The sequence below is a fragment of the Sturnira hondurensis genome, unplaced genomic scaffold (genome assembly GCF_014824575.4).
Source record: "Sturnira hondurensis isolate 20B ecotype Veracruz unplaced genomic scaffold, ASM1482457v3 Scaffold0003090, whole genome shotgun sequence".
Taxonomy (NCBI): domain Eukaryota; kingdom Metazoa; phylum Chordata; class Mammalia; order Chiroptera; family Phyllostomidae; genus Sturnira; species Sturnira hondurensis.
In genome coordinates this window covers 157,297-179,657 of record NW_028075721.1, presented here as the reverse complement: position 1 = coordinate 179,657, position 22,361 = coordinate 157,297, and the positions used below count along the sequence as shown (strand labels likewise).

Below are 22,361 nucleotides of genomic sequence, written 5' to 3'. Positions count from 1 at the left end.
CCCCTCCTTGTAACCCCAGCCACCGGCAAACACCGATCTGTTTTCTTTTCCTGCAATTTTGCCTCTTCCTACATGTGGTGGAAATGGAACGATTTATATACTACACAGCTCTTCGTGTCATTCTTCTCCCGCTTAGCATAATGCATTTGTGATTCATCTATGTTGTTGCACGTATCAGTAGTTTGTTCATTTTGTTTGCGGAGTAATATTCCACTATTTGAGTACACCACAGTCTGTCTGTTCATTCACCATATGAAGGACTTTGAGTTGTTTAAAGTTTTGGAAATTGTGAGTAAAATCACTATAAACATTAGCCTATAGGTTTTATGTAAACATATGTTTTTATTTCTCATGGGTAAATACCAAGGAGTAGGATTGCTAGTTTATATGCTACGTATATGTTTAACTTTATAAAAAACTGCTGAGCTGTTTTTCCAAAGTGGCTGTGCCCTGCTGCACTCCTGGCAGTGTCTGAGAGTTCCAGTTGCTTTGCCTCCCTGTCAGCACTCGTTACTGTCAGTTGTCCCCTTCTTTGTCCCTTCTGATGGGTGTGTAATTGTATGTCACCGTGGTTTGAATTCTCATTTCCCTAGTGACTAATGATGTTGAACATCTTTCATGTGCTTATTTGCCGTTTGTAGATCTTTTCTGAAGTGTCTGTTAAAATCTTCTGATTACTTATTTATATTGGTTTGTTGTTTCCATATTACTGAGTTTTGAGGGTTTAAAAATATATTTTAGATATAAATTCTTTATTGTGTATGTATTTTATAAATTTTTTTCCCAGACTATGAATTTTTTTGAGTGTCTTTGGAAGAGCAGGAGCTTTGCCTTTTGATAAAGCTACTAAGCATTTTTTAAAATAAATTTTCACATAAAGAATATGATAGATTTACCAATCTCAAATTCTGAGTCACCACCATAGTTTGAATTTCACTTTTTAACTTAGCAGAAAATTTTGTGTCTGGCTTTTTTTGGCTCTTCATTTTCACTAATGTTACGAATGCTAGGACTGACTTCCTTTTTTTAACTAAACAAACAAAGTTCATTGGCTGAATTACTCCATGTAAAGTATTACATATGTGACAATGGTCAACAAAGCTGCAGTGGGATGACAGTGCCAGGTTGTCGTTCCAGGTTCACTCGTTAGCCAAGTGGCTCCCCCACACCAGCATTGCAGGGTGTGATGCACATTTGTGTCTGAGCAAAATTACAAGCTGCTTCATTTCCACTACTGTGTAAGCTCCTTGAGGTCAGGGCCCATTTCTGTTTTGCTGCTAGGCCTAGATCTGGGCTTAGTGCTGAGAGAATAGTGACAGAATGGAATTCAGTGGCCTTTGTGAAGGGCCATGTGAGATGTACCAAGGTATCCAAAGCTCTGGCTGACAGGGTCAGCTAAGGACTGAGGCCAACACTGTGAATGTTAAAACTTGCATGTCAAGGGACAGTCTGGATCTTGGTCCTGGGGACCTTACCTATATCAGATCCGCTCTGAGGAGCATGGAGAGAAAACATTGGGCCCTGGCCTTGATAGTGTTGCCTAGGGAGGCCTCAGTCTTCTAGGGAGGAACTTAGGTAAGAACGTGTTTAGGTAAGAACATGCCAGCATTAGAAGGGCATGCTCTAAAGAGAGCTGAGTGTCTGTGATGAGATGACTTGACACCATTTGTGGAGTTCCCCTGTTCTTCCTTCTTCTGACTGCCCTGGGGCTGCATAACTCCCCCCAACCCCTCATCCTCCACATGGTGGAGGGATCAGGCCAAGATTGAAGTCGCTGGCAGAGCCGAAGCCAGGCTGTCTGTGGTGGAGCCCAGCTCATCCCCACCCCATTGCCCCACTTTTGTCCTGATACTATTTTGGCTTATGGTGTGTGGTTTCAGTGTTTGGGCCAGCTTTTAATCATGACACAATCCCATCTTTTGAGGGTTGAGTGAGTTCTCCAAGAGAGGAAATTGCCAAAGAGAAGATTTTTCTCAAATGTTGAGACCTTCTCTTCCTTAGGAGAGTCCTATTTTAAAGGTAGTTCAAGAGGAAAAGTGGAAGCTCTAGATTTAGGGCAAAGGAAGAATTGGGGGGGCATGTGTGTGTGGGGGGGGTGAAGAGAGTGGGGGTGGCAGTGGGCCATAGGCAGGGAGGCGGCAGTTCATGCAAAGTGGTCCCAGCTGCCCCTGGTTTATGGCCTAATCCCGGCTCTGCTCCAGCCTGTCATTCAGGGTAAGCTGCTGTCATTAGTGGTTAAACATTTCTGAAAGTATTCTCTCTCAACTCTGACCGCACACCCTTTCGGGGAAGAGAGGGAGGAGCCAGGAGAGTAATGGAACCCACCCTGTTGTCATGCCCAGCTGCTCTGCTGGGGGACATGGAGCCTGGCAACTAGACATAATCATGGGCTCATCAGAGCCTCGTGAGTGACAGCACTGATGCTGCCTTTTCCATGCTGCCCACTCGGCCTGTTGCTCCTTCAGGGATGCAGCCCTGCACTGTGGACTGAGTACCAAATCAGAGAGGCTTTTTTGTCCTTTTAAGAGGATTCTTGGCTGAAGTAAACCTTCCATTAACCAATTTTATCTCTCTCAGGCTCTCTGCCCTCAACACATAGACACATTCACTAGCGGCTAAAGCCTGAGCTTCCCTTTGGAACTCATCTGCACCGTTCAGCTCTTGATGAGGAGTTGCGGTAAAAGGCTCAATACTAACATTTCTTCCCATGAAGTGGGGACTCTGAAATATTTTTCTTGACTGAGGTGTGGTTGACAGCTTTTGATTTATGAAATTAGCTCAGGGAAAAACAAGATGGAAAAAGAGAGTCCAAATTAAATCTTTATTTCCATAGCTCAGCTGTGCCCTCTCTATCCATTTTTAACTGCCACACAGTCTTTAGGTAAGAAAGACTCCAGGGGTTGTTAGGTTTCTTCTTCTTCTCCCCTCCTACTCCTCCTCTTCCTTCTTCTTCTTCCTCTTTTCTCTCTCTTTCTGGGTTGTGTGGGCCCAAGAAAAACTTTTTTTAAAGCTTAATGAAGAACACTAGAAAAATTTAGAAAAACACCAAAGAAAAAGCTAAAGGCATCTGCATTTTCAACACCCAAAGATAATCACTTTTAACACTTTTGCTTATGCCCATCTTGTTGGAAAAATTTGTTTCTTGTGCTAGAGATGGTAGTTGGTGGAGGCATTTCTTCCCTAGGGACCTTCCAGTTTGTTGTGCTGCGGGCTTGTCCCAACACACAGGGCTAGAGTCCAACCAGCAGAAGTGCTGTGGCAGGGACAGAGCCTCCTAGCGTGGGGAACTTTCTGTCGGAGCTCCTCATCTCTCCATTGGCTGAGCAAGGAGTTTAAGAACCACTGCAGAGGGACTCACCTAGAGACTGGGCTATCCACCCCAGGCTGCAACCAGAGAGCTTGGTATGTTGACCTTAAAGTACCTGAATTTGAGTCTTTTCTCTCTTTCTTTTAAAAAACATTTATTTATTTGATAGAGAAGGGAAGAAATGGAGAAAGAGGGAGAGAGACATGGATGTGTGAGGGAAACATCGATTGGTTGCCTCTTGCATGCCCCCAACCGAGGGACCTCGCTGGCAACCCAGGCATGTGCCCTGACTGGGAATCAGACCTATGACCTTTCATTCCACAGACCGGCATTCAACCCACTGAGCAACAGCATCCAGGGTTTGAGTCTTTTCTTGCTTGCTTCCTCTCTACTGAACTTTTCTATATCTGTTTTCTTGTCTGCAATATGGGCATTATAATAATAAGCTTCTTCTAGGGTTGCCGTGTTAAATGAAATAATATTTGTAAAGTGCACAACATACCACAACTGGACATAATCCTGGGTTTGTCCATAACCATGGGTAGCTGAAACGTAATATTGCAGCTCAATGCACAGTATATACTTCCATGGTCATTGTTATTACTTTTATTATTAATAGTTTTCTCACTGCTCCATGTCACATGGTTTAAATTGTTCTCTGGACCTTTGTACCTGCCTGGAGAGGGGTGGTCTTTTCTTTACTGGATAGTGTTGATATATTTTTTAATTAATTATTTTCTTTATATCACCATGTATCCCCCCCATACCCTCTTCTATCTCCACGCACACCCTCCTCCCCACAGTTACCATCCTTGGGTACTCTTTAAATCATCTCACTGTTGTAAAGTATTATATGATGACTAAGTGGCAGAATAATCTCCTTTGACAAAACTGCTGAACTGAAAGGCGAGGAAGCTTAGGCACTGTCACTGAGGAATGAAGTCGTCACAGCAGGAACATGAGAACTCATCCTGCCTTGTGTTCTCTGAAGATGTCAGATAGGTTCACTGTTGTTTGGTCCCACCTTTACCTTTGTGATTCGATCCCTTTCCACATTGTTTCTCATTTACTTGGATGGACTGCAGGGTCATCTTTTCTAGATAAGATATGTCCACCTAAGCACTAGCTGAAGCTGTCTAATGTCCTTTGACTTCTGTTCCGAAGGGAAGCATCTTTCTAACTATAGAGAAAATGGATTTGGATAAATTCTGGGCTTTGCGTAATAGGAGAAATATGTCATCTGTATCCTGTCAAGTAGTCCAGTGATTCTTGTTTATTTCTTACATTCGAGCCCAATAAAAATAATGTGATGGTCTTAGGATATTTTGCCAGTTATTTCAGATGTGAGAGCAATTCACTCTGGATTTGTTTACTTCAAGTGGAAAAGTTTACCCAAAGTTGCCTTCTGGACTCTTACCAAGAAGGATGCTTACCTGGGTCTCTCTCTCTTTGGAGCCAGTGTCTGCTAAGTCAAAGACTACAGGGGCTGTTGAAGGTCTTGCTTCCAATAACTAACGAAGGAGGGAATATGGTTACTTAGGTGGGTTATCCGTCTTTTTTCCCCCATCTTGACTTATATCTGTCTTCTTTATACTTTGAACCCTCAGGACGCACAGACATTCAGGTGGTTCAGCCAGAACAACCACAGCAACCAGCGAGCGAAGCCCTGGTACTAGCAACCGGCACCGCCAGCCCATCAAGGACCCAAGCCACAGTGGCTTGGCCAATGGCACAGGTGAGTGACAGCCCGGAATGCCAGCCCAGACTGAATCACAGGCCTCTAACCTGTTTTCATATGGAGTCGGGATTCTGTCTATGTCAGAATGTAGGGCGGGTGAGATAAGACTCCAATACTAGGATGAATTTGAATCCGTCTGTCTTTCCATTGACCCATCTTCCTTTATCTCTGGCATACTCTGTATAGCTGAGGTTCATCTCCACATGACTCTTCTAAAGTATTCCTTTGCACAGAAATAAAAAATACTGATCTTTATAGTCATTGTCTTATCAACACTGGATTTCATTGGGAGAGGATATCTTATTTATACATGACACATTTTTTTTCTTTCCTTAATTTAAGAAGTCATCAGATTTAGGGAGAAAGAAAACCAAGCTAGTTGCTAGGGGCCTAGTGGAGAAAATGGCAGCACTGTTGATGGGCAGGATGCTGACCAGGGGCGAAGCCGCACCGTCAGTGGGGGTTCCAGGGAGGGTGTTTGTGCCATTGGAGGAGAGACAGACAGCCCGCTACATGCAGATAGGCTGGCTCTGCATTGGGCTCCGCTTCCTTGTAAGTGGAAAAGGAGGGACTTACTTCAAAACAGTTTATTTTTTGTAATGCTTTCCTTCTGTCTCATTAGGTCGGTGGTGGATTGAAATGGAGAAAGAAAAAAAACCCTTCATTTTTCTAAGTGTCTTAAATGATCAGATCTTTAGGGATTGCTGGTCATTTGGTATTTTTGTCTTAATTTGGGACAGTTGGGAAGGGACATGGATGTAACTTTGATAACCTTGTCAGTATTTCACTTGGTATGTGAGACTTGAAATAATTTTGTAGATGACTGTGCCAGCAGAGGTGTGATGTGAAGGATGGTGATCTGGAGCAGCATAGCCCCTTCACACAGGTGTCGTCATGGCCTCGTAATGCCCTTTGTGTGACTGCCTTGAGTAGGAGAAATCCACTGGGGCTACTTTTTAGTGACTCAGTTCCCTGGCAGCACTGTACGAGGGCTGCAGTGCCCTCTGATGGCTCGTGGTGCTTAGCTGTGCTGTTGCTTGTGGTGGACTGCAGGGTGGCGTGGCCTGTGTCCTGCACGGCTCTCTCTGTGGGGGGGGCCTTTCTCCCCAGAGTGGGGGACCTGTCTGAAGGAATTGGGTTAACTAGCTTAGCCTAAGCCCTGAGAACAAGGATGAGCTGGAGGATCCCTCTCAGCCCACCTGGCACTCCCGTGCCACCCCTGTCCGAGTGCTGGAACCACCTAGTCAGAGTGTGGCTGTTCCTCTCTGTGTGAAGAGGACGGCAGGGTGGTGGCCATGGGCTGTGTTTCAGAAAGCCGTGTGCAGCTCTGGAATTCCAATGTACATGCTTCCCTTAGAAAAATAAATCGCTCGTCGGGGAGGGCCAGTGTTTACAAAGGGGGAAGGGGAACTGGTTATTTGGGACCAACTGTTTCCTGGAGCCTGGACCATACACCAACCACTTTGTTCCTCAAGGAATACTGGTTTCTCTCAGCCACCTCTACTTTTCTTATGAAAACTGTTGGTAAATTGACTATATATGGTGGTGGTCTTTGAGTCACTCTTGACATTCAAACAGATATGTATTTCCCTGACATTTATTTTTAAGTACCTTTTGGTATTGTCCTTATCTCAAGGAACATTGTGTTTCAGCAGATGAGGCGGGGGCCAGTCATGTCTTCAAAAAGCCAAATATCCATAACCCCGAAATGCCTAGGAAATGTTTTCTGGTGATGTGTCTGAATATCCAAACTGTTTCCCAAACCCATCTGTGAAGGACAGTCACTGCGTTTAAGGGATTGCTGCCTGTTAAAATACTAAGTTCTTGGCTATTCTCCTCTCTCTCCTCTCTCCTTTCTGCTGCCATGACAGCTCACCTTTGCCTCCCAGCCAGCTTGGACTTTGTAGGCTCTTTAATGTCTATCCAAGGGGTACAGAAGGACCTCTCCTTTCCTTTGGGGAGCAGGCAGGAGCCCCCGCTGTGGCAGCCCAAGGGCAGAGGGTTTTTGAGGAGATGAACGCTCCATCCTTTGCCACAGCACCCTTGGAACTGTGAGACCAGTTCCAAAATGGTGGTGGGGGTGAGCTGCGCCTCCAGGAAATGTTTCCACAGACACCCGAGATTTATTGAGCAGGCCCTTTGGCCGTGCTTTGCAGTTATGCATGCAAAAGACATTTGGGGCAAAAACGGAGCTGAGTTCCTGGTGGTTTTTTTGTGTTGTCACAACTGTAAGGTAACCATTTTTTATAAAATGAAAGTGAATGGCAGCCTGTCTATATAAATATAATATTTCTAAGTTTTAGAAGTGGTGGAATTGAGAAGGAGACTAATGGCATAGCACTTCATTGAGACTTGTGTGAAGTGATTTACTTTTTTATTTTTTTATTTAAAACTTTGTCCAAAAGAAATTACATCTCTCATTGACTTCCTTAAATGTGATTTCCATGCACGCAGGTTGGGAGTCACACTGGCCTCGGTCAGATTCCAGTCGCTCCTGTGCAGTATGTGCACACGGCCCAGGGCCATCCTGGGCCTTAGTTCTCTCGTTAGTAAAATTGGGACAAGATGTATATGTATCTCATAGGTCATTACTGGAATAAATTATATAAAACATGAAGAGTGCCTCGCATGGTGCCTGGGCTAAGTAGCTCTCAATCAATACTAGTTTTTATCTTCACAAATAATTTCATATGGGTATAATTATGCATCGTGGATAGATTTTCTTTTATTTGCTGTTATTTTTTTATACATGCTTTTATGTATCTGTGGTCTTTTTTTTTACCCCCTTTTAGTGGCCTCATACTATTTCAACAGTTAATGCATTATACTTCCTTTAACCATTCCTCAGTTTGAGAGTTATTTCCCTATTGTAAAACAAAATTCTGATACAGATATCTTTGCACACAGCTTTGTTTCTTCTTGAATGAAGTTCTTGAATCAAAGGATATGGATTTTTAAATGGGATTGATGTATATTATCAGATGGTTTTCCAAAACGTTTGAAAGAGTCCTCTCACAAGGCAGTGTTAAATTTTCCTCAAATGGTAGGGAGATTCAGTTTTTTCTGCGACTTTGTAAATACTGGTTTGTCTATTTGCCAACAGGTATTAAGAGCCACCTTGTTGTTTAACCTCCTTGCATTTCTTCAATTTTTAGTTGCTTGACTGTTTCTTTTCTCTTGTGTGACTTTTTTCATAGTGTTTCATTATCCTTTGGAGATTTGGAAGTTTATTTATTCATCCTAGTTTCAAGGGGGTTTTTTTGTTGTTGTTCACTTGGTTTTTTTTTGTTTGTTTTTTTTACAAATTGCAGTAAAATATCTGTAACATAAAATTTACCATTTAAACCTTTTTTGAGTATAATTCACTGACATTAATTACATTCACAATGTTATGCAACTTTATTACTGTCTATTTCCAGAACTTTTTTCACCACCGCAAACTGAAACTCCATACCCTTTAAACAATAACATTCTCCTTTCCTCCTGAGCCCCAGCCCCAGCTCCTGGTAACCTCTATTCTACTTTATATGTCTGAATTTGCTTATTGTAGGTGTCTCATACTATAAGTGGAATGATTTGTCCTTTTGTCTCTGGCTTATTTTGCTTAACATACTGTTTTCAAGCTTGATCCATGTTGCAGCATGTATCAGAATCTCATCACTTTTCAAGACTGAATAATATTCCATGTGTGTACATACTACATTTTATTTAGTCATTCACCTGTTGATGGACATTTGGATTGTGCCCACCTCTTGGCCGCCATGACAAGGGTGTGCGGTTGAGTCCAGGCTTTAATTCCTGTGGTGCGGCGCCCAGGAGTCGAGTCGATAGGTCATATGGTCATTCTGTGTTTAACTGTCTGAGAAGCTCTGAAATGTTTTCCAGACAGCTGCACTTACATTCCCAACAGCAGTGAATGAGGGTTCCGGTTTCCCACCTTGCCAGTTCTTGTTTTTGATAATAACCATCCTAATGGGTGTGAAGTATATTTATGATGGTGAGTTTTTCCCTATATCATTGTTTTACCTTTTTTCTCATTTTTATGGCTTTCATAGAAAGTTAAAATTTTTCAAAATCATTGTGTGTGAGCATTTTTAATGTTTTTAATTTCACCTTTTGCTTCAGTGCTGAAAAGAGCCTCTCTTGTCTATAAATGGAATAAATATTTTGTTTTACTTTTTTTCATGATGTTAAAAAATAACTGTCCCATTGGAATTTATAGTGGTATATCTATACATATAGAAATATAATGAGGGCTGGGTTAAATTAATTCTTCTCTATATCAGGGTCCTATTTTCCTATAAACATTAATTAAATAGTTTTCTTTTCTCACTGTGGTTTTACTTAGTGTTTATCACTTTACCACATCCTTATATGCAGTGAAATTTCATGTCTGGACTCTTTACACATTCCATTTATTTTATTTCCAGTTTGGAGCCAGTGTCATGTGATTTTGATTATTGATGTGTTATAGCATGTTTTTCTAATGTCTGGAAGGGCTAGTTTTGCCTTATTAAATTTTCTCCATGATTTTCTTGCTAGTTACACATTTTCAAAACAGATTTCAGGCTTTGCGTTCTTTGAAGCATGGTAGAATACAGATGAAGATGGCCTGGGTCTATGTATTGGCCAGGGGAGGATTGAACTTTCCCATCAGTTAACATGAAATGGCACTGTCCATCTGATTGTTTTAGTTCACTCCACTTGTGGCCTCTGTTGTGAAGAGCTGAGTGATCGGTTGCTTTGGAGGTGCCTTACTGTGTTTAGATGAGAGATACTGACTGCTTTACTGTGGAGCGTATGTTGTGAGCAGATCTTCAGTTTAACAAGCTTTCATCATTGGCTACCACCTTCTCCTTGCCTAAATGGGGGTGCTGAAAAGACGGTACTACATCAAATGGACCTAAAGATCCTGGAACACACAGCGAGTTGGCAGCGTGTCTAGGATTAAGAAAAAGAATTTCAAGTTCCTGATCTCTTTTTGGCTGTGACTAGCATATTAGAGTCTTAGTGTGAATGAATATCTGATTCATGAGTTAGAATGTTTAACCAACACCACAGAGGGAACCTTGTGAAATACCCCTGGTTTCAGAAACCAGAGGCCATTCAGCTGCCATTTTACCTACTTGCCCCATTTCCTCTCTCATCTTGGTAGCCAGCTCTTCTTCCCATACAGGACAGCTATCTAAGTCATTTTCATTTCTTTCCCCCCCACCCCTTCCATTGTTTTCACCTCACGGTGTTCTGGATTTGAGCACTGGTTATGCTGCTTGCTGACTGCGTGGCACCTTTCTGAATGGTATCTCTGTGAGCCTCAGTTTTGTCTTCAGTAAAACCGGAATAATATCTTCTTCATGGGGCTATTGGGAGGATAAATGAACTAATGAAAATGAATTTGCTAAAAGCAACATAGGATCCTGGACTGGATCTTGGTAATAGTAAAAGGACGTTAGTGGAAAAGCTGGTGAAATCCAAATAAAGCCTGGAGTTTTAGTTAATAGTAATGTACTGATGTTAATTTTTTTAGCTTTGGCAAATGTGCTATGTCAAGTAAGGTAGTACTATTGGGGGAAACTGGGTGAAGGGCCTGCTATCTTTGTAACTTTTCTGTAAATTTAAAATTATTCCAAAATTGAAAATTTTAAAACAAAAGTGCTTTATAAATGGTAGTTTTACCTAAATGTGAGGTGGTTTATTTCAGATATCTTTTGCTAGATTATTAGGATTATTGAATGAGTATTTATTGAACAAATATTTATTGAATGCCTTTTTGCTAAGCACCATGGACCATAGAAAAAAGTATGAAAGTAGGCATCTACCCTATAATCTGTTTCAGGGGAAAAAATGCTGAAAAGACACCATCAGCCAGGTACCAACCAACACAGCAGATGTCACAGGGGCTGTGTGTCTTAGCCAAGCCCACAGGTTCTGTGGGCTCTGCAAAGGGGATCCTCCTGGGCTGCAGTGAGGGGAGGGCCTTCAGGGAGAAGGACTGAGCTGAGCAAAGATGTGGAGGTAAGAACTTAGAGGTACAGAGTGGAAATAATGCAAAACAAAGGAAATGGATCTGCCCCCATTCTCAAGAAGGGTGCTTTCTTTTGGAGAACATAAGTTGCATACATCAGATAATTAGGATTAATAAGGGAATATTAGCTATATTGAATAAAGCTAAAATGTAAAATACAATGATTCTCTAAGGCTTGATGAAATTGAAAGTTCTTGTCTTGACAATCCAGTTTTTCTCTCTACTTGAAGTCACATTATGGCTTGAATGTGGTGCTCTGTCACTGGTTTACCAGGTGACTGTGGGCCAGTGACTTAGTTGTCTGAACGTTAGTTTCTTCTGACTATAAGCTGTGTGATGTAGTAGATTTTACCTTTGAGGTTCTTTCAAGCCCCCACTTTCTAAGAATGTGTGTGGACATAGACACATTCTTTTAGAGCAGAAGAGTATAAACATGGACACAGAAAATTTGTTGATGCTAGAATACCTGGCTTTTATATTCTATTTCCAAACCTAAACTTGAGGTGCAGCACAAAACTCTTAAGCAGGTGAGCCACTCTGGTGAGGGAAGGGCTCTCGGAGAGGTGGGTTGACGGCACAGCGCGGGTGGGAGTCCTTCTAACTGCATCTGCAGCTTCCTGAGCAGCAGGGTCCGGTAGTGGTGACCGGAGGGTTTCTTCCGTTGGCGTGCCATGCGCTCTGCTTCTGTTCTTTCTCTGGTCAACAATTTCGTAATGATTTTTAATAGGCAGTACATACAGGTTATCAACACTTTGGAAGCATAAAAGCTTAAACCGTATAAAGAAAGTTCTCCTTCCTGGTCTAGTCCTCCAGCCTCTAGTTTCTTCCCCAGAGGCAGTAACAATTGTGTTTCTTTTGTGATTCTTTCCAAGATATTTTTTGAATGTACAAGTATATGCATATTTATTCTTTAAACACACACATAATATATATGCTGTCTGCACTTTCTTAATAATTATCTGGGAAGTTTTTTCCATACAACTCGAAGCCACCTCGAATAGCTTTATTCCTTTCTTCTTTTAACTGCAGCCCATGATGGGGACAATTTCAATATCAATAAGGACAGTAATCACAACAGATTGAAATATTTTAAATATGTTTAAATCTAAGAACTCAGAGGGCCTTTTAAACAAAACAAAATTTATTTTTATTTTGTAAATTTTATTTTTCAATTGCATTTTACATTCAGTATTTTTTGTATTAGCCTCAGGCGTGAAGCATACTGGTTAAACAATCATAGACTTCACGGAGTGTTCCCTTCATATTTTCAGTCAAAATTTCGTTGTTCATTTTTGGAAGATTAAGGAAAACCAACTCATTATTCTGAAAACTGGTAAATAAAAGAAGAGACTCAAGCGTTTTTCCTGCCTTTTCTTTACAAACTGAACCTCAAAGATGGCCAAGTAGTTGATAAGGCAAAGTTTATTTTATAGGAATGATAGAATTAGAGTATTACTGTTTTTTTTAAAGATTTTATTTATTTATCTTTAGAGGGGAAGGGAAGGAGAGAAGTATCAATGTATGGTTGCCTCTCATGAGTCCCCTGCTGGGAACTGGCCTGCAACCCAGGCAACCCAGTGCCCTGACTGGGAATCGAACTGCGATCGTGTGGTTCTCAGGCTTGTGCTAAATCCACTGAGCTACGCCAGCCAGGGCGAGTATTACTGTTTTGTATCTAACCGATTAATGGATTTAGGCAATAACCATCAATGGCTGCTCACATTGCAAAAGAGACAACCAGACATCATGTGCTTCCTGTACCCAAACACTGAGCGTATAAAAAGTGAAGACTATTAGAATAAACTCGTCACCCCCCCCACCCATCCGCATCACATCACCCTCACTTCCCCCCACCTTTTAACTGTTGCATTTAAATTTTGGATATTGCCCAACTGTGCTCCATAGAGGTTCTAGCACTTTCTACTTTTTACCGGCAGTATGTGAAAATGCATTTTATACTCTTTATCAGTATGTGATTAAATATTTTTACTCTTGTCATTCAGAGGTTAAAAATGGTATTTTGTTACAGTCTTGTGCCCCCCCCCACTTTTAAAAAATATTTTAAATTTATTTTTAGAGAGAGGGGAAGGGAGGGAGAGAGGGAGAGAAATATCAATGTGTGGTTGCCTCTCATGTGCCCCCCACTGGGGACCTGGCGCACAATCCAGGCATGTGCCCTGACTGGGACTCGAACCAGTGACCCTTTGGTTTGCAGGCTGGCACTCAGTCCACTGAGCGATACCAGCCAGGGCAATATTTTACTGTAGTCTTAAATTGCATTTTGTGTCTCATATTGATATCTAGCATCTTTTCAGGTTTTTAAGGGTAATCTTCTTATCTGTAAAGTGTCTTTGCATATTTCTGGTCTTTTTCCTATTGATTCGTGGAGGCTCTTTTCATATCAGAAAAATTAGCCATTCATCTGTAAGATGAGTTATTACTAATTTTTACCACTTGATTTTCTTTTGATTTCAATTTTGCTCATCATAGTGGGTTTTTTCCATTTAGATTTTAAAAACATTTTAATGTAGTTGAATTATCAGCCTTTTATGACTTCTAGATTTTGTGTGATATTTCAAAAATCCTTTCTACTTTGAGGTTGTAAAAATATTCTGCTTTTCATAGTTTCTCTATAGTTTCATTATTTTTTTATGTCAAAATCTCTGATTCGTCTGGAATTTATTTTGAGGTAAGGAGAGAGATAGGGCTATAACTCAGTTTTTGTTCAATACATACTGAGTTGTCACAGAACTGTTTATTTAACAGCCACAGAACTGTCACAGAACAGTTTATTTAACAGCCTGTCTTTTCTGCAGTAATTTAAAATATCACCTTGCCATATACTAAATTCTAATATTTATTTCATTCTGTTCCTGAACTTTCTTGTTTATTTAATTGACATCTGCCTATTCATATATCAGTGCCACATTGTTTTAAGTTTTGAAGCTTTATGTATTAATACTTCAGAGAACTAATACCGCTCCCCTTACACACACACACACGCACACATGCACACACACACAGTCTTTAGAATTTTCATGGCTATTCTTGTATATTTAGTTGTCCTTATAATATTTATAATGAATTTAACTAGTTCTCAAAAGTGTCATGATTTTTTTATTGGTATTGAGTAAAATTTGCAGATTTTCATAAAGAGAATTGCCATCTGTTGTGCTTTACTAACTCGACTGAGATAGAACAGAAGTATAAATTACGGCGTTTTTGTTGGGGAGACATCAGTTGCGTAAGATGTAGTCATTTTTTAAACAACTGACTCAGCCTCTGTTGCAGACCATCTATTATTTCTGGGGAGAAAGCAAGTAAGTTAATTGTAGGTAGTCCCCTAGGCTCTTATCCATTTGTTAAGGTCAGGGTTCATATTATGTGAAGAAATTTTAGTTTCAGCTGACCTCCAGTGTCATGTTAGCCAACAGGATCATGTGGTTGCTTCAGTGTTGTTATAATCTGGAGTGGCATTACAGGATGTACAGAAAGGGGGAAGTGGATTGTAATGAGTGAGTGGTTCAGGCTCTGGAATTAGAGAGCAGTGGTACCCTGTGACCTCTGCAGGTTATTTAATTTCTTCTTTTCCTCGACTGTAAAGTGAGGGGATGTTAGTTGTACCTAACTCCCAAGATTGTGTGTGAGGCTTAAATGAAAGAATTGAGAATGCTTTTGCACTTTGCCTGGTACACACTGGTGTCTAGTAAATGTTATATCATTTATGTTGGAAACTGACTCCTCTGGTCTGATGGTATCTGACTTACTATGTTCAGTTCCTGATGTCATTATTTGGGAGAGGCAGTAGGAAAAGATCTCTATAAGAGTGTGGCCAGGTGATAAGAAGAGGGTGGCCTAGAAACATTAGAGGTACGGTGGGCCTTTTTACTGGAAAAGAGGTGAGTGAGAAACACGGTGTCCAGATGCTTATTTTATATTAGTTGGGGAGCGGGGACTAAGACCAGCTAGTGAAATTCAGCTTAACATAAGAAAAAACTTCTGGCAACTGCATCTGTTAGGCAATGGAGAGACTCTGCAGTGAACTGCCTGTCAGAAGAAATGTTCAGGAGGAATCTGGATTCCATGTGTTATAGAAACTGCAAAAAGAATTTCTGAATTAGGAAAATGAGGCTAAATGACAAGCAACTACAGCATTTTCCTACAAAATTCTAGTATAAATGTATGTAGATGCAATGACATATGTAGAAAATTCTCTGTGTATGGCACATTCAAACCTTTTTGATCCTTTAAAAATTTTTTTATTTTATTTTATATATACTTTTAAAATTTATTTATTTATCTTTAGAGGAGAAGGGTTAGGGAGAGAAATATGAATGTGTAGTTGCCTCTCGTGCATCCCCTGCTGGGAACTGGCCTGCAACCCAGGCATGTGCCCTGACAAGAAATTGAACCAGTAACCTTCCTGTTTGTAGGCTGATGCTCCTTCCATTGAGCCACCCCAGCCAGGGCGTGATCCTTTTTTGAGTAAGACTGTTTGGGGCAAACAGGGGTGACCATCAAAGAAATGAAGATGTGGAGAAATAAGGAGACTCAATGAGCTTGTTTAACTTCTGTCTGTCTGTTGTTACCTTGGAGGCGAGTCCTGTATCTTCCGAGTCCCCTCCTTTTCATATTAATCCTTGAGCGTGAGTTTTTAAAAGAACAAGCACATTATTAGAAGTTTTCTGCCTCTTAGCATGTGTGGGGCTTTTAAAAAATATTGTATTGATTATGCCATTACAGTTGTCCCATTTCCACCCCTTCATTCCCCTGTACCCTGCACACTCCCTCCCTCACCATTCCCCCCTTTAGTTCATGTTCATGTGTCATAAGTTCTTTAGCTTGTACATTTCCCACACTACTCTTGCCCTCCCCCTGTTTATTTTCTCCCCACTGTCTAAGCTACTTATTCTCTGTACCTTCTCCCCCCTTTTCCTCCTCCCATTCCCCTGTTGCTAACCTTCTATATGATCTCCATTTCTGTGGCTCTGGTCCTGTTTTAGGTGTCTGCTTAGTTTGCTTTTATTTTAGGTGTGGTTGTTCTTTTTAATATAGTTTATTGATTATACCATTACAGTTGTTCTATTCCCCCCCTTCATTCCCCTCCACCCGCACACTCCCTCCCCCACCATTCGCCCCCCCTTAGTTTATAACCACGTGTCTCAAGTTCTTTAGATTCTATATTTCCCCCACTATTCTCGCCCTCCCCCCTATTTTCTATCTACCATCTATGCTATTTTCTGTACCTTCTCTCCCCTTCTCCCCCTCCCACCCCCCTGTTTCTAACCTTCCATGTGTTCTTCATTTCTATGGTTCCACTCCTGATCTAGCTGTCCTCTTGGTTTGCTTTTGTTTTAGGTGGGGTTGTTAATAACTGTGTGTTTGCTGTCCTTTCACTGTTCATATTTTTCATCTTCTTTTTCTTAGATAAGTCCCTTTAGCATTTCATATAATAAGGGCTTGGTGATGATGAACTCCTTGAACTTGACCTTATCTGAGAAGCACTTTATCTGTCCTTCCATTCTAAATGAAAGTTTTGCTGGATAGAGCAATCTTGGATGTAGGTCTTTGGATTTCATGACTTGGAATACTTCTTTCCAGCCCCTTCTTGCCTGTAAGGTCTCTTTTGAGAAATCCGCTGAAGTCTGATGGGTACTCCTTTGCAGGTGACTGTCCCCTTATCTCTTGCTGCTTCTAGGATTCTCTCCTTCATTTTCATCTTTGCTAATGTAATTATGATGTGCCTTGGTGTATTCCTTCTTGGGTCCAACTTCTTTGGGAGTCTTTGAGCTTCCTGGATTTTCTGGAAGTCTATTTCCTTTGCCAGACTGGGGAAGTTCTCCTTGATTATATATTCAAATATGTTCTCCACTTGTTGCTCTTCTTCTTCCCCTTCTAGTACCCCTATAATTTGGAGGTTGGAACATTTAAAGATGTCCTGGAGGTTCCTAAGCCTCTCCTCATTTTTTTGAATTCTTGTTTCTTCCTTCTTTTCTGTCTGGTTGTTCCTTTCTTCCTTCTGGTCCTTTCCACTGATTTGAGTCCCAGTTTTTGTTCTATCACTATTGGTTCCCTGTGCATTTTCCTTCATTTCACGTAGTGTAGCCTTAATTTTTTCATCTAATTTGTGATCAAAATCAACCAGTTCTGTGAGCATCTTGATCACTAGTGTTTTGATCTGTGCATCTGATGGGTTGGCTATCTCTTGGTTGCTTAAAAGTATTGGCTCTGGGGCTTTGATTTGTTCTGTTTGAGCCATTTTTGGTCACGTCGTGCCTGTTATATATGAGTAGCTTAGGTGTTCACCACGGTAGGACAACCCCAATGGCTGGGTTGTGATGCTATATGTGGGAACGGGGTCAGAGAAGGAACAGTGGCTCTTGTTCCACTGTCTCTTGGATTTCGGTCCCCTCTGCCACTTCCTACAAATAAATTGGGCCCTTCTGGTGCTAGTTCTCGGGTGGGTGGGCTTGTGTACATTCTAGGACCCTATGAGTCTCTCCAACAAACTCTCCTGTGAGGCTGGGAGTCTCTCCTGGCACCTTTTCAGTCGGTGCTTTTAGGCTTTATTTTCAGTCGCTGGGACCCTGGATTGCAGGGTCTGTCTCACTGCCCATTTGTGCCTAGTTTTTCTGCACGTGAATGTGTGACTGTGGTCAGCCACTGCCTTGCTCGCTCTGCTCATTTCCTCCCAGCACCCAGGGTCTGCTGGTCTCCCACTGCCTGTACGCCTGGGTCTGGCAGTCACTGCCCTTTCCTGCCATGATCCCTTTCTGCTGGCTGCCAACTCTGCCCCTCCTACCGGTTTGGTTGAATGGTTACCGGTCTGGTTGAATAGTTGTTGGACTTTCGTGCAGTTCAATTTTCTGTCAGTTTTGGTTGTGTTTTTGTTTCTAAATCTTTGTTGTCCTTAATTTTGGTTGTGTGAGGGGGCACAGTGTTTCCACCTACACCTCCATCTTGGCTGGAAGTGTGTGGGGCTTTTTGAATAAAGGTGCTATTTGTACTTAGCAGACAACTGACAAGTTTAAACAAAAGCATATGATCCCATAAACTTGGCCTTGCTGCGTTTATTGCCAATACACTTTTCTGTTATCCTTAAGTTTCCTGCTACTCTTTTATTTCAATAAATGTAACCATAGTATGTTAGAAACATTTAATACGTTTATAAATAGAGGTAATATTTAATAACCTGGGTTTTTTTCAGATTTTTTTCCTGATTTCTTTCTGGCAGGTCATTATTAGTGACTTGCCCTAATTTGCAAAGTTAGGTTCTGTGAAGCTTTCCTGCTCTCAGTGGCTATTACGTGCATGTCACATTGGGGGTACTGTGTTATCACATTAAGTAAAAAGCCTAGTACAGGAGAATATAAATCTTAGTTGATCTCTAAAATATTTCTGTATTTTTAGTGACTGAAGAACCTACTGGAGCCACGGATCCCGAAGAACCTTCTGTTGTTGGTGTGACATCCCCACCATCTGCAGCACTGAGTGTTACCCCAAACCCTGCTGCAGAGTCTCTCCCTGCTCTGGCCACGCCAGCTGAAGGGGAGGAGCCCAGCACTTCGGGCACACAGCAGCTCCTGGCGGCTGCCCAGGCCCCAGATGCTCTGCCTGCTGGGTGAGTAGCCTTCTGTCCCACAACAGGGCTTCCCATCCCTCCAAAGACTGAGGCTCCTTCACCAAGGCAGAAACAACGTGGTTATTTATTACCTAGTGGCTAAGAGTCTCTGGGGAGGCTGCTATGCTTAGGACTGAGGGAGGTGTGGAAGAACTGCTTGTTCTACAGAAATCTTAAAGAGAATCTAAATCATCGGGGGCAGAATCAATGCTACCTTATACTGTGACTAGAAATGAACAGCTTGACTCAAAGCATGTGGCTTTTATAGAACAAGAAACTTATTTTGCCTTCTGAAATCACTGATGGGTGTTTGCCTAGATCCTGCCTAGAAAACTGCTTTTCTCTCTTGAATTCTATCTTAACAGCCTGTGGAGGACTTTAGGCTCTGAATATTACTGTATGTTATTCCCACAGATGGTCCTGGTGCTAGCATGGATTGCTAGTTTCCTTGCCATCCTTTAGTTCAGAATTAAATCTGATAGTATAGACCTTGAATGCTAAGGAGATGGCCCTCGTAACCCAAAAGGAAATTCAGTTTGGCTGTATAGTGAGTGCCGGTTAAAAACGTGGACCCAGGAATCAAACAGAACGAGATTTGAATCCCCACTTGACTCTATTTGACCTTGTGTCAGGGGCTAACCGACTTGGGAAGGGGGAGATAACAGTGGTTCATAACCTCTCCAGAAAGTTAAGGGACTCAGATAAGGTGATGTATGTGAAGCTCTCACCCCGTGGTGGGTATTGCACCTGGTGAGTGATGTTTTCGAAGTGGTTGTGAAAGAATCATGATGGGAGGGAATGGTTCTGAACTGGAAATGAAGCCTGATCTTAGGGCTACCAGTCATAGCGAGCTGTGCTATGCATCCTGGCCCTGCTGTGCATCCTGGGTATCAGTGTGGTCCCGAGAAAACCAATGTCTGTCGCCACGGTCTTCACGATATGACTGCTGGTGCTGGTGGTGGGGGAGTGTGAGAGGGTCCTCTGAGCCCTGTAACTCATAAAGGGAAAGGTGGATGGTCCCTTCTTTGGTGTGTAATCTGCTGTATTGTCTTTAAGCTACTTTAGAGAACCCAATTATTAAAACAAAAATCTTGAATCTGAAGGCACGTGCAACTTTTTACTACATATATATTCCATCTCCTTGCCATTTGGCACACTACTTAACTCGTATTTCTTAATAACATGTGATGAGCAAATGAAAAGTATTGCAAATAGTTCTAATCCCTCAAACCTGGAGTGAATTCAAGGTATTGAGAGGTGGCTCAGAAAAGTTTTTTATGATGGTTTTGATTTTGTGGAAAGATTAATAACCAATTTCTGTGCCCAACTCCTCCCTACTGAGATTTCTTTTCTCTTTTGTGTGGTGAGGACTACTCAAAAGACCTTCGTTTGGTTAATAATTTCAAATCTGTATATAATTTGGGGGCAACAGAGCAAAATCATTTTGGCAGAAAGAAAATGGCCACCCGGGTCCCCTGTGAGCTGTTTGTTTCCTTCCCTCTGAGCAAATGCCTGGAAGGCCGGCTTCACTCCTGTGTCAGTCACAGGCAATTAGGGCTAATGGCTCAACGTGTCTTTATGTAGGGCGTGTGTGAGGCTTACTGTTCTCTGGGATTGGGCTCTTCCTGTTTCCAGGCAGCTGGAAAACTCCAGGCTCTGAAAACACTCTTTATTCTAAGTTTGGCGGATGAAGTGGCCCCGGGAAGCGATTCTCCTCCCTCACCCTGCCAGAGGCTGCAGCACTTTTTGGAGGGAGATTTTGGACAGCATCTTTTCCATAGAGTGTTTAGAACATGACAAGGTCTGTGTGGGGGTCTGGGGAAGCTGCTGCCTACTTTAAAATGTGTGCTGGTCCCGAGAAGGGACCCCTTCCTGGGGTCCCCATCCCCGAGACATCAGGAGGCCTGAAAGCCTGAGCTGCCAACCTGGAGGTTGCCACCAGCAGTGCTGAGTGCACGGCAGTGAGCCTGGCAGGCCTTCAGCTCTCTGTTCTGTGAAGGCAAAGGGCACATGTTCTGCAGTGACCCTTGCAATTTCTGACCTATTGTCCCCACCCCAGCTTATTTACAAATTAGGGGATCCAGACGAGGTGGATTATTCCTTTACTCCTGGTATTGTGGCTCCTGGAGTCAGGACCAATTTTAACCTTTTTATTAGTTAGTTTGTTTAATTCTCAGCTGAGGACATGTCCATTGATTCCACAGAGAGACAGACAGAGAGAGAAGCAAACATTTATGGGTTGCCTCCCAAACGTGCCTGGACAGAGGACCGACCCGCAACTTTTAGGTTTATAGGACAGTGCTCCAACCAACCAAGCCACACCAGACAGGGCAATTTTAGCCTTTTCAAATAAAACTCTGAGCCTGACATTTCACCATTTAGAATGCCTCATTGGCTTCATTGTCTTAAGGCAGTGATTTTCAACAGGTGTGCTGAAAGAATTTTTAAAACATGTAATACCTGACTATTTAGTTAGGGACACTGATCTCTTTTTCCTTAGAGTGTCAAATAAATGACAACACAACAGTAGCTGTCCAGAGTGAATGGATCAAAATTTCACCAATTTTTATGTAAGAGCAGCAAAAATATATTTTCCGGTGTGTTGCAGAATTTTAATAATTAGTTAGTGTGTGCCACAAGATGAAAAAGGTTGAAAACCGCTCTCTTCAGGGATGCATTCACCCTCAGTGAAGCCTAAGAAACCCTGCACGATAGGACCACATCTGCCCCTCAGGCCCAGGTGCTGCTTTGCTCCCCACGCTCCAGCATAGTAACTGATTTCAGTTCCATAAATGTACCAGTCTTTCTCTGTCTTCGGGGCCTTCTGCCATGCTAGTTGCCATTTTTGTAAACTTCCTCACTACTTTCTCCATTAATTCCTACCCATCTTCGGGTCTCATCACCATTTTCAAAACCAGCACTTCTGTGGGAATTCTTCCTTGATTCCTGGTGGACAGGGTCAAAGGCGCCGAGTGCTGTAACTCTGCTCACTCGTGTAATTGCTTGTTTCACGCCTCTCCGCCCTGCTGGGCTGTAAACACCAGGATGGCAGGAAGCCTGGCACAAAGTAGGACCCCAGACATACTTGTAATGAATAAATTTAAATGCCACCTTTTTTTCCTCCAACTGGATGAATGTTTTCTGCTTCCTCAATACCTCAAAGAAAGAACAACTGTGACAAGAGTATTGCATTTCTTTCCAAGCATGAGAGCTTATGGACTGTTCACTGGGTTGACTGGCTTTGTGTTGAAATGTGTGTCTGGCACAGGGTCAGGATGTCCTTCCCTGCTCACTAGGGGTCTTCCTGCACTGGGAGATACCTTGGAGCGTGGCTCCTCTTTTCTAAGGAGTTCCTGGGTCCCAATAGAGTGCTTTCTCAAGGCATCCAGCTGACTTTGTCTCTTTCCAACTTTATTTTCTCAGTTCCTTCAGTCTCCTTCACTGAGCAATTAAGCAAGGTTCACTTGGGGATCCTAAGGGCTTATTTTTCCAGTTGCTGAGTTGCCTTTCTGAAGCTTGAAGCAGATGAGACTAGCCATAAAGAGGTCACACATGCCTGTATGTTTTAAGAACTAAAGGCTACCAAAAGCTGGGCTGCATAAGTCCAAATAGAACTCCCCTGATCCCCTTTCTCCCTGTCTCTAAACCCTCCTCTTTCTGTGCGTTTAAA

The 22,361-nt window shown here is 42.1% G+C and overlaps 1 protein-coding gene across 5 annotated transcripts in view; it reads left to right on the top strand.

The window, feature by feature from the left end:
* Nucleotides 1-22,361, top strand: part of WWP2 (WW domain containing E3 ubiquitin protein ligase 2) — a 151,887-nt gene that overhangs the window by 89,626 nt on the left and 39,900 nt on the right. For all 5 annotated transcript variants that reach the window (XM_037041380.1, XM_037041381.1, XM_037041382.1 and 2 more), the window contains exons 7-8: nucleotides 4,915-5,042; nucleotides 18,481-18,691. In XM_037041380.1, coding sequence (XP_036897275.1) covers nucleotides 4,915-5,042; nucleotides 18,481-18,691 — 339 coding nt within the window. The remainder of the gene's footprint in view (nucleotides 1-4,914; nucleotides 5,043-18,480; nucleotides 18,692-22,361) is intronic.